Consider the following 12,731-nt stretch of genomic DNA (forward strand, 5'->3'; position numbering starts at 1 on the left):
ATCCGAAAGTAAACATTCAATGTGCTTTAATTTACAAGTTGTTTTGTTTTTTTCCAAAAAAAAAAAAGTTTCTCCACTGATAACAAGCTCCCTGAGGGAATACATTTTAACTTTTTTCATGGGAAAAAAAGCAATCATTTAAAAACATAATCTGGAAAGCTCCAACCACCAATAGTTGCCCTATTTTGAGCCACAAAACATTTCTGATAAATGTTTCTTTGGAAAACATGAGTTAGACCAACAAGTCACCATTCCTGTAAGAGGGACCCTGATCTCCCTTAAGCAGTATTCTGCAGATGAGATTAACCATTCTTTTAAAACGCTAACAAACATATTTTTGTCTGATATGCTTCAAAACTATATGAAAAGTCTACCTGCAAGACTTCACCTGCTAATGGTTCATTCTAGACTCTGTCACAAAAACACAGAATCATGGAAGAGAGAGTGGAAATTTAGTTGGAAGGCTAAACACATGAGAAGTTACCTTTATGTTATGCAAGTCAAGGGACAAATGGAAGAATCCACAGACACACAAAACATTTTGATGGTAATGAGAATGCCAAGTGTTTAAACCATTCTTAAGTAATTTATTTTTCTTTACTGACAATTTACAAGGCCTTGATTATTAGACAAAATAGCGTATTTTAACTAAACTCAAAAAAAATACAAACTAATAAAGAGTGTAGAAGGAAACGCTATATGGTTCCATAGAATATCTCACACCCAGTGCACACACCGCTTCGTTTTTCTCCTCTGAACCCTCCTGCTGCTTCTAGGATTTTTGCTAAGAAACCTTTTGGCCTAAGCCACCACACAGTGTAGGCTTTCAGACCACTGAATTAGGATCTAGTTCTGGCATTAGTCTACAGTCTAAACCACTGTGGCAGATCTTTCAAAGTGTTTAGTGTAATCAAAGGCTGATCTAGACATGTTTGAGCAGTTAACAACACACGGGAGTTACAGGCTGCATACAGTTCAGGATGGTACGTTAACCGAAGCTAAAGAGTTTTAGTACATTTATTGCCAATTCCTCCCCAGTTTTAACAAGCAGAGCTTCTTCGTAGGTACATTATTGCTGAGAGTAATAAGGCTGTTGAGGAAAGGGGTATCCAGGTTGCTGAGGTGCTGGATACGGTGCTTGTCCAGGGGGTTGATACACAGGTGAGGGTGCATATGGTAGATTATATTGACCATACATGTACGGATTATAGCCCATTGGCATCGGCATCTGGCAATATCTGTGTGGGGGGATAAAAGAAAAAGCACACTTTAGTTGCCAAACACTCATGATGATAGTTTGCAAGTAACAACTCATTAACAGATACAAAAAAGACACAAAAAGACCAGCAATAACTGCAAAAGCTTTCTTCTCATTTTCCTTTTTGTGCAGCAGGAAGCACGGTAACTTTCAAGGATCAAACATGAAAATACTACAGAGCATGGGACAAAGGCAGACAGAAGGTGGAGTAAAGGCAACTTGGTGGAACTAGAACCCATCTAAACTGAGTCTCTTACATTTTGTATCACTGTGCACATTTTGACATTTGCTGAGCCTGCTACTGAAGGGCAGAGCAGCTGCCTTCAGTTCCTCATGACTCCAGAAAGACGGAAAAAAGCATCAGAAGCAAGCACACTACCCAACTCAAATTTTTTTCCTGCATTTTCCATCCTCTTTACCAAAATGTGAAAAATAAGATATTCCAACACTTCTGAACTGGCTATGCAAGGACTGGCAACAGTCAACGAACCACAGTTCAAGAACTGCAGCCTTGTCTCCCTCTTCCTTTAAAAGAAGCCAAACTACAAAAACTTTGAAGTGAACCCTCCCACAAATGGTACCAGCAAATGATACCAACAAGAATTACATGATTAAAACTTTTTAAAAATAATCATCTCACTTCAAACACAGAGCACATCTTCAACTATAACAATAACTGATTTTAAATTGTTTCATGCAACAAACAAGTGTTTTCAGAAAACAGGAAAGCAAAAGGACTGCTGAAATATTCCCACTGCTTACCCTGGGTAACCTGGGTAAGTTGGGTAAGGAGGTCCCTGTGCCTGTGAAGGCGCAGTGCTTGCTGCAGGTGCGCTGGCTCCTGGGGGAGGAGTAGGAGCAGGAGCAGGAGCAGGAGCTGCAGCTGTTCCAGAGGGAGCTGATGCTGAAGAGGAACTGCTTGATGCAGAAATCACTGGTGGTGGTGGTCGTGCTGGTGGCTGTGGTTTAGTTCCCTAGGAAGAGAAAGTGAATTAAGCTGGAGGTTCTTTCAGTAAGTACTGGAATCAAAAGCTGTGGTTAATTAGTTTATTTTAATTTTAAATATAAATTCTATATTTAGGCTATATATATAATAATGTGAAGCATCTGAAGAGCAATAAACTCTCAAATTCAAATCCATAAATTATGGACACCAATAGTACATAATACACTTCTCTGCAAAGTCTTTATACTTGGCCCTCTATTTCACTTCTATGCGTTTCCAAATGTACCAATATATTAAGGAGTCCCGATCACTTTGGAGTGCCTAAGTACAGACCACCTATTTTCTACCTGTTAATTCCATAGCACATATTTACCACCATGGTTCTGGGTGCTGGAGTAGGAGTTGATGATGCAGCAGGCTTGGCCCCTCCAGCTGATGTGGTCTGATATGTAGGCAGAGGAATAGCAGGAGCACTGGGTTCCCTAGCAATGCTTTGCTGCAAATCTCTATTAAAAACAAACATACAGCTTCGTTTAAGAACTGTTTGTTACACACTTCAGCAAGCTAAGCTATACAGATGAACAGAGCAAATCTAGTATTTAAAGCACGATCACTGAGCTAGCTGAAACTAAACCTGCAGGTCCAAGTTGCTTCCACAGAAACAATGCTCTAGCCAAGCCTCTGATTAACCAATACATTAATTTTCTTATAATGTCTTTGTGTTCAATACTGGGTATAATCCAGTGAGAAAAAGGATAAATTGTAGTCATTTTTGAAATGTAAAGAGATGTTAAAATAAAGAAGAAAAGCAATGCTGTATTTCTTGCAGATTGTCCTGAATTAAATACCATATATCTCACAGACCCGTTCCAAAAAAAAAAAAAACCACCCAGAGAGACGTATATGAAAAACTGGCAAAAATCTGAATGGCTCTGCACAAGCATTCAAGTTTTCTATTCTATTACCTCTACTGTTGGAATTACTCTTGGTAAGGCACTTTGGCATGTGAATTCGGAAGATATAAAGGGAGCTTTGGTGTCATGTTGTACTACAAGTTGCCACTGAACAGCGTAATTCTACAGTCAGCTGTAATTCTACAGTCAGCTGTACCTCATTCCTCCAGAGGAATGTGGTGCTTTTCTCAAGGCAAAGATTGAGTATTTGAGATTGGGCAGTTTCTTCAGAGATGCCTTAAGAAGCATTTAAAATTTCAGACAGTTTTGTGTTAAAAAAAATGATAGGTAAGCAATATATAACAGCCAGAACTTGATAGCTGGCACTCAGAAGACAGAGGAGACAGAAAAAGGCATAGGTTCCTGTTATATAGCATGAAAGTAGAGCTCCAAAGGAGAAGAACATAACTGACAACTTTTCCAGAAACTTAGTAGAAAAAGCTAGACTGGAATGAAATCTTCAAGAACACTGTCCTTCAGAGTTAACCCTGCAGTAAAAAGGAAAGGTGAAGAAAAAGCTGGAAATAATGTTGATACTCTGTTACTTATGCATATCTCAAACTATTTCCTGCAGACAACAGAGTAGCTATTTAGGACTGTATTACAGTGAAAAGAACAAAACCAAAACATCTTAGACAATGATACAAGGGACCAAAGTAACAATTCTCTTTAAACTACACTGCAAAGACCTATGGCTAACAGAGCAGTGATACCATTCCAAGTAAAGTATATTCTGGCCACAAAGTAACCAAGCACATGAAATGTGAAGCCTGAAAGACTATTAGAAGTGATCCTGGGCAATCACGGGCAGAGGGGAGGGGGAAAGGGCACGCAGGGAGGAAGTATCTCTAGTTCTAAATGAGAAACCACCTAAACAATTTTTTTTAATTGAAGATGCAGCCCAGGCAATTATTTTTAAGAAATTCAGACCTAAGCTTTGGCTAGGCAGCCTACAGCTTCCAAACTGCACGACTGCAGGAAGTGGAAGGGGTTGCATACAGTTAGCACGAGTTCCTGTGCAAGCACCACGCCCAACTGAAACAGGACGGTTCTACGGAGGGTGAAGTTGGGACAGGTAAAATTTGAGGGCCGAGCATCCCGTTCACAAAACGGTACATGCACAGCACCACTGTGGTGTCACCACCTGAAACTTTGGTACCACCCAGCCCGTTTTATACAAGGCTATGTGCTTGGCTAACGCCTTCTCAGTCACACCTTCCTCTTGAGGAGCACCTAACATCGTGGCTGAAGCATATTATAGTAGCCTGATCCCACAACAGGGGGAAGGGAGAACGGCAACCCTGGGCATTCTCCTTCACACGAAGGATAAAACACACTTCTCAGCAGTGTAGCCAACCCACATATCTAAACTGATGAAATATCAGATGAGATCAGGCTACGGAGCAGAGGTGGAGTACCAACATTGCCCACCACCATAACACTGGGCCCGTGGAAGACAATTAAATGCTGAAGCATCTAATTTCTGAAACCAAAATGACACCAGGAGACAGATGCAGTAATCAGATGGATTCCTCCAAGGAGAGAGCAGAATTAAATAATTAACAGGCGCATGCCAACAAGAATCATAAGACGAAACAGATTTATGCTGAGCTGTACACAAGAACAGCAGAGCAGACTCCAAAGTAGATTTTTCCATTTATTTCTCCTATCAAATGGTGTCCCTCAAAGGTCTTTGCTGGGACTGGTGCTCTTTAATATCTTTATGAATGATATTGACAGTGGGATTCAGTGCACCCTCAGGAAGTCTGGTGATAACACAAAGCTGAGTGGTGAGGTTAGTGTGCCAGACAGACAGGATGCCATACAGGTGGACCTGGACAGGCTGGAGAAGTGGGCCCAGATGAACCTTATGAGATTCAACAAAGCCAAGTGCAGAGTCCTGCATCTAGGTCAGGACAATCCATTATCCATACAGGTTAGGAGATGATGTGCTAGAAAGAAGCCCTAAGGAAAAGGTCTTGAGGGTACTCATGGATGAAAAGCTGGGCATGAGCCATCAGTGTGCATCTGCAGCCCAGAAAGCCAACTGCATCCTGGGCCTCATCAAAAGAAGCATGGCCAGCAGATTGAGAGAGGTGATTCTACCCCTGTGCTCTGGTGAGACCTCACATGTAATACTGTGTCCAGCTTTGTGGCCCTCAACACAAGACAGACGTGGACCTGCTAGAGCGTCCCCAAAGGAGGGCCACAAAAATGATCAAAGGGCTGGAGCATCTCTCGTATGAAGACAGACAGAGAGTTGGGCTTGTTCAGCTTGGAAAAGAGAAAGCTCCAGGGGGAGCTTATAGTGGCCTACCAGCACCTGAAAGGTGCCTACAAAAAAGCTGGTGAAGAACTGTTCACAAGGGCATGTAGCAATAGGACGAGCGGTAATGGCTTTAAACTAAAAAAGGGGAAATTTAGGTTGGATATTAGGAAAAAAATCTTCAATATGGGGGCTATGGATTACTGTCACAGGCTGCCCAGAGATGTAGTGCAGGCCCCATCCCTGAAGATATTCAAGGACAGGCTTGATGGGGCTCTGAGCAACCTGATCTAGGGAAGATGTCCCCGCTTACTGCAGGGGGGTTGAACTAGATGGCCTTTAAAGGTCCCTTCCAACCTAACACATCCCATGATTCTATCACTTTCCCAGTTTTTCAGGGGAGGGAAGAGCAGGGTTAGCATTAATGCAAAGAGAAGGCGATAAACAAACATGTCCCCAAAGGTTAATTTGTAGATAAAAACCTGTTTCTACAATACTTAAATAAAGCACTGAAATCTTACTTCAACAGTTCATCTCTTTCAGTCTTGCGAGCAAAAACAATGTCACTGCATTTGTTTTGGAATTTCAGCAGGATTTCTGTCAGCTCATTGTAGAACTAGTGGGAAAAAAAAACACGACACCACACCAAGAGGCTCAATCAATACTTTCAGACTCTGTGATAGCATATTTCTACATATTGATCCAGCTACAGGCATTATATTTTTACAGCACCCAGAGCTTGACATTCTAGGGGTTCAGTAGTGCCTTTCATTCTGCTGTTCAAAAACAGTTGTTTGTTGTCCACCTCCACTTTTTTCAATTTTTTAATATATATGTGTGTGTGTGTGTGTATAAGTACACAAATGGTTTAAGACAACTAGAAAATATATTGAAACCAGAACAAAACCAGATCACTTCTGGTGATTATTTATTTTCGAAGGATAATAATTTTGCCCTTTAATTTTACTGCCCTCAGTTGCATGCATTGTATTTGTATAGACATTGCAGAGCTTTATTTCCTTATTTACTGAGCTGTCAGTAAACCAGGAAAAAGTATTTAATACAAAAGCAGTAGGACACATTCCAGAAGCCCAGATCAAAACAAGCAAGTTAAATAAAGCCCTCCTCATCTCTCCTTATATATGCAGTAGCAGCATATAAACCACAAATTTTATAAGGTGATTAAATACCATGGGAGAACAGATGAAAGAATTCCTCAGATAAAATGGCTCTTCTGGGTACTTCTGCATCAGTTATTCAACTGTAATTAACACCTTTTCCTATTTTAACATAAAGCAATGCTCATAAAAGCTTACTTCTCAGATAGGAACAAAGAAGTGTTTCACAGCTGTCAAAACAAATCACAACTGAAGCAACTCACTGTCCTCACTTCAGTAGCAAAGTCCTCAAAAACGTACCTCTCATCTAGCATGTCTGCAAAGTTCATTGTGATTTTTGATTCACGTCTCATTGTGTAAATAAATTTTTAAAAAGTTTTTTCCAATCCTTTAAGCATTACCATACCTTTGTGCCTTCTTTTAAGTTGGCTACAAGTTCCACAAAGTTGTCATTTGCTACAGCTAAGTTCTTCAAAACTTCTTCTCTTAAATTAGATTCATTGTTTGATTGTTTCATCTTTGAAAATTCCTGATGTGCATTCTTAAAAGAAAGGGAGGAAAAAATAAGCAGTGAGAACAATGCAAGCCAGTTCCACCCATGATTCTGTAACTTTTTTTTTCCTGCTGCTCGCTGCTTCTGTCCCCTTTTTCCAACACCCACTTTTCCTCATTTTCCAGCCACATCCTGTACTTCCCAATACCTGCTGCCTACCAAGCACAGTGGCTAGTTTATAACTACACAAGTATTAATTCACTGGCAGTAGGTATCAATTAATTATCTGTTCTGTTGTGGGTTGCCTTCAGCTGCCAGCAGCAGCCAAACTTGGAACACCAGGGCATTCCAACTGTCCTGTTTTTGGCTAGGATGGAGTTCATTTCTAATAGTGGATAGAATGCCATGTTTGGGAGTTAGGCTAAGAGCAGTGCTGAGAGCACCCTGATGTTTCTAGTTGTTGCCAAGCAATCAAGGACTTGTTCAGTTGTTGGTATTTCCCTACTAACGAGAAAGGAGGGGACACAGCCAGGATAGGTGACCCCAACTGGCCAAAGGGGCTATTGCATGCCAATTTATGCTCAGCATAAAAGGGGGGCTGGCTGGAAGAGGAGCAGGCGGCTCCAGGATGTGCAGTTTTTGGGGACAGTCTGGTTTCTCAGGACAGCTCTGGGCTGTACGGCCTGAGCTGTGCAGTTTGGTGAGAAACTGCATTGTGTATCACCAATTTCATATATCTTGTGCTCTAAAGTCCTGTTACCATTGTTATATCTATCTTTCTGCTATTCTAGTAAACTATCCTTATCCCAACCTGCGGGGTTTGGGTTTCTTGGGTTTGGGTTTGTTTTGTTTTTTTTTTTTTCTTTTTCTCTTTCCCTTCCCTTCCCCCCCCATCCCACCCCTCAACTTCCCCCCCTCTTCCTTTTAAAGAACATGCAACTTTGTGGTGCTCAGCTCTCAGCTGGGGCAAAACCACAACACCAACGAAGTTCTCTCTCACAAATATCTATGTTCAAAGATATCTGAATATAAAATCCTTGACAAACACAGGCCACATGATTGTTTCAAAACATTTTTTCCCTTTTGGAAAAGTGTTTTATTCTTGCAAGTACAAGCTGCAGTCAGAAGTTGCAAGTTAACTTGTGCACAAATAGGCACCATTGTTCCTCAAGCCACTATTGCCACCTGTCCAAGCACTAAGACTTTCTCTTTTGCCAATGTTTCTGGCATTGAGACATTACCTTTCTCTTATAAATTTAGCCTTGTCAGCAACATTAATCAGCTCTGGGAAATTCTATTTTTTCACTTTGATGAGCTTTGTACAGGTTGGAATTAAAGCACATTGTAAATAACAATTAGGAATAAACCAAAATATTTTCCAAAGACCCAAAATGTCTTCTAGTAAATAGTAGACAGGTCTCCTGTTATCCCAAAAAGAAGCATTAAGATGGAATGAGTGTAAAAAAACAAACCCAGAAACTTCTTACCAAACCATTTAAACTTCTTTCAAGGGCAAAGCCAAATGCAGGATTGGGCCAAGCAAAGGTCTGAGACAATTTACACTGGAGCTATGGGAATGTCTGCTAAAAATTCACCTTCTTTCCAGGGAGCACAAAAAGACATCCCTGTATTTTTCAGTGATCAGAGAAGTAAAGCAGTATCAACTGGCCTGTGACCAAGTAACAAGCAAAACACAGTAGAAAGCGAAGTGATATTTCTCAAGTACTGGAAAGGTAGCGGAATCATCACCTCTTTAGTTTAAGATGATGACATGCAAGGTGTTGTACCTGAATGTTTTTGAGAAGCTCTTCCTGCTTTTTCAGGGACTCTTGCACTTTCTGTGTGTAACTTCCATAAATTCTGTCCAACTCAGTGACAGAGATAGCCTCCTCATTTATAGCGCCATCCTGCGCAAGCGCAGTCAGGAATTTACTTGTCATGTCAAAATTCACACTTTTCAAGTCATTTTCCAGTTGTTCTCTCTCCTTCTTAACTTCATCCAGATTGGCCAGCAAAGTTCTTAAGACATTAACCACCTAAGCAATAAAAATCATCAGAAGTTAGCATCATTTCGCAGTCCTGACTGATGCTGGCAGCACTACTCGACAAGTTTTTGTTTTTAAGCATGTGTAAAATGACAAACCAAAACAAAATGCAAAGGAACAGATATGTGAGCATTTCTCAAGCTATATTCTCCTCAAAAGGTCTGCTTCCACTAATAACACTGAATTGCTACAAAGATTTTTAAAACTGCTTTGAAAAACTGATCAGATACCTTCCAACAGGGCATTCTAAAAATGGCAGCCAGATACACTGACTTCAAATCCTTCCTATTAGAAAAATACTAGCATTACTGTCAACGAGCCATTACTTTCTTGGAAAAACAAGTTGATGTTAACTGCCTAATACTCTTGTAGCAGTCAACCAGTCTTGCTGTCCATGGCAATTGAACCTGCTATCACAAAGTCTAAAATATCACTCTAGCAGATTTTACATAAAAAGACAACTTATTTTCCACATGTTAGTTACCTCCTGTGTCAGTTGTTAGAGAATCAAAAGCAGCTAGGGATCAGCACCCACACCAATTCTTGTAAGTTTACTTTGTCACACAAATAGCACCTCTATTCCAAATAATGAGACAAATGTAATGCTTTACCTCACTCCCTTGTAACGTTTTTGCCGGGTTGGCAGAAGGAATGGCTGCGTTCAGTTCTGCCTCTGGCTTACACAGCAGCGCAATCGTATCCCGGTGTGACTGATAGCGCTCTTTCACCTGGCCATCTGCTTGCACAGCTTTATTCAAAATACTCTGGTAATTGGTTCCCTCTGGTGGTGGGAGGGGAAAAAGCATTTGTATCATTTCAAAACTTGCTTTTTTAATTGAAGTTTAGCAGCTTTCATGCTTTTCTTCATACACTTTATAAGCCCTGCACATTCTCACGATTTTAAGACTTCGAAATGAAACTTATGCTCCTAAGGTAGACACCTAAATTAATTCTCCAGAGAACACCACAAAAGTATAGGAATGAACACTGGTTTGAGCTACTCCCCAAATTTAAATCCTTTTAACTTTTCCAAACGAAGGCAGCAGTACTGGTTCCTCGTTAGCTTCAAAACATTGCCTATTAAGTGCATTAGAAAACATGCTATAAGTCAAACTACTTGGGGCCATCACTAACTGCTGTGGAAGAAAAATAAAACACAAAATCAAGAAGAATGCCTTGATGAAGAAATACAAAATAAAGATGTTAATACACAAAGACTAATACACTAAAATATTTAAGAGGTAACTGCAACCAGATTCTTAGGAGGGCAGCCATTTTTCGTTACATATCGTCCTGGTTTCAGCTTGCGGGTAGGACATCTTGGCATAATTATCTCCTAATTTGAAATTTGTATCTTTAAAGATCAGAGCATTATAAACTACTTCAACTTACACAATGAGAATGAATATTTTTAGAGCAACTCCAGAATTCAAGGCAAGAAACATGAACTTTACCTGCCCTTAAAGGCTTATAGAGTTCATTGGATGGTGTTCTCTGCCAGCGTTCTTTGAATTTTGTTCGCAGGTCATTGTCAGTATTTTCTTCTTCATCTAATAATCTTAGTGACTACAAGAATAAAAAGAAACGTTACGTGCATTACAAGCCATTCTAAACATGAAATAGCTACACAATATACAAGTAGTATAGAAAGTACAAAGAATGATTGTACATGCTTTAAAAATTTAACTGGGCAAATAAAAACCAGCCATGAAAGGCACAAATCACCCAAGCTCTTCAAAAAGCTTCTCCTCCTCCCTCACAACAGTTTTTAAAAGGAAGGGAATATCCACATGTGACAGCACAGTTTTGTACAAACTAAACACATAAATGGCATGTTTTCAGAGTACTATCAAGGTTACAAGTATTTGGGATAACTTTGTACTTTTTTCCTTTTGAAATGACAAAAACTCAGTAATGGTGTTTTATAAAAATGTTGTACTGTTGTACTGTGATTGCTGAGCTTACTTCATCTAAAATTTCTTTGTTCCTTTGTAGCAGTTCAGGCAGATCTTTGATCAGCTGATCAACAGTCTGAATTCCTCCCTGTTCGATCACCGACTTGGACTTGTTCAGAATAGACTGAGGAACGGTATCTCCAGACACATCTTCGATAGCAGCAGGAAGATTGAGGGAAGCCAGCACACTGAAAAAAAGTCAACATGCTAAATAGCAACTGGTTTGTACTATTAGATCATTTTATCCTGTAAATAACACTGCTACCCAGCAATCACACAGACAATTGTAATGGAAACAGAGTATAGCATATGCCTGGGCAGAAATTTCAAACTGAACACTCGGAACTTATTCCTAGTGTATACCTCACAAAAATGAGTTTCAAAGCTTTTAAAAACTGTATAAATCTTAGTCTTTTAGCACTTATAAAACATGGCAAACATTTTCAATAGTAACTATCTGGTAGATAAAGAACCAGCTGCTTTGACTTACATTCCTGTCTTTCAGCTTGATAGAAATAATAATAATAATAATAATAATAATAATTTTAAAAGACAGTATTTTGGCAGGAAAAAGTATCATTTACTGTGTCACTGGTACAATCAAGCTGACTGTTGGAGAATGTTAAAATCCAAGATTAATGGAACCAAAACTTTTTCTGAGCAAGTGTCAGACTGCTAAAGAATGAGGAAAAATTAAAGACAATTAAATATTATTTGTTTTTTAATACGTCTTCAACCTTAACATCAGCAGCAAGTTGGTTCTAAATACCTCAGCTACAGCCTGAATTTGCCAGCCCTTCATATAGTAATAAAAACTGCTGCTGCAATCTGGATGTCGGCAGGCTGCAAGGCAACAGGTGTTTATAGGCTGCTCCATAACCCCTCTTGATAAATTTACAAGAAGCCATACTTACCCATTTGCCAGATTTGTGGCTTCTCTCATCTGGGCTATTAACCTGTTTACTAGATCTGCCTTTCTCTGGTTATAAACGCTCACAGACTGCTGAACTTGCAATGGAACCATCTTCTCAAACAGGTCTGCAATTAAAGTAATATAAATTAGTCCAGTTGCACTGTGAAGGTAGAAGGACACAAACGTCTTCATAGCTGTTGTGCACAGACTGTACTACAGAGACTGATCTAAACAATTTAAGATACTCTCCTTATTCTGCAAGACAGCTTAAAAAAACCTATTTCTACAGATCTTTAGGTTACACTTCAGGTTTTAAGACGGATTTAGAAATAATTTAAAGGTCTTACATTTAAAACAACTGTATGATCACAAATCAGATTTTCTTTATGGTTTCATTTCTAATTCTGGGGTTTTTTTTAAGGAAGAAAATGAGAAAGGATAGGGGGGATCATTTTTTTTGTAACTCCCCTGTAGAGCACACAAACTGCATTTTTTCAGCTTTATGGAAGACCACCAACTATATTTGTGGAGATATTACAGTTTGATCCTCTTCCCTAATATTAGTGTCCCTTCTGAAATTAAAAACTTGGTTTAATATAGAAAATACAGATGCTGAGAAAATCTTTAAGAGAAGGGCACACTGAAGAGAATTATTTTCAACCTGTAGTTGAAGATCTCCCAATACTTTTTAATCTTCCAACAGTAGAACAAGCTGGGAAAGACAAATGGCATTTCAAAACCACTGCTGTGCACTGAATATAGTTCAGAAGTAAAATGATTACTT

General features: G+C 39.5%; 1 protein-coding gene across 2 annotated transcripts in view; it reads right to left on the reverse strand.

Moving 5' to 3' along the window:
• Positions 1-566: 566 nt before the first annotated feature.
• PDCD6IP (programmed cell death 6 interacting protein) overlaps positions 567-12,731 on the reverse strand; it is a 34,212-nt gene continuing 22,047 nt past the window's right edge. For both annotated transcript variants that reach the window (XM_084280059.1, XM_084280058.1), the window contains exons 9-18: positions 11,949-12,072; positions 11,045-11,222; positions 10,534-10,645; positions 9,691-9,860; positions 8,822-9,070; positions 6,948-7,082; positions 5,945-6,039; positions 2,578-2,710; positions 2,021-2,232; positions 567-1,238 (exon numbers count right to left, since the gene is read on the reverse strand). In XM_084280059.1, coding sequence (XP_084136185.1) covers positions 1,070-1,238; positions 2,021-2,232; positions 2,578-2,710; positions 5,945-6,039; positions 6,948-7,082; positions 8,822-9,070; positions 9,691-9,860; positions 10,534-10,645; positions 11,045-11,222; positions 11,949-12,072 — 1,577 coding nt within the window. In that variant the 3' untranslated portion in view covers positions 567-1,069. The remainder of the gene's footprint in view (positions 1,239-2,020; positions 2,233-2,577; positions 2,711-5,944; positions 6,040-6,947; positions 7,083-8,821; positions 9,071-9,690; positions 9,861-10,533; positions 10,646-11,044; positions 11,223-11,948; positions 12,073-12,731) is intronic.

The sequence above is a fragment of the Gallinula chloropus genome (assembly GCF_964237585.1).
Source record: "Gallinula chloropus genome assembly, chromosome: 2".
In the NCBI taxonomy this organism is placed as follows: Eukaryota; Metazoa; Chordata; class Aves; order Gruiformes; family Rallidae; genus Gallinula; species Gallinula chloropus.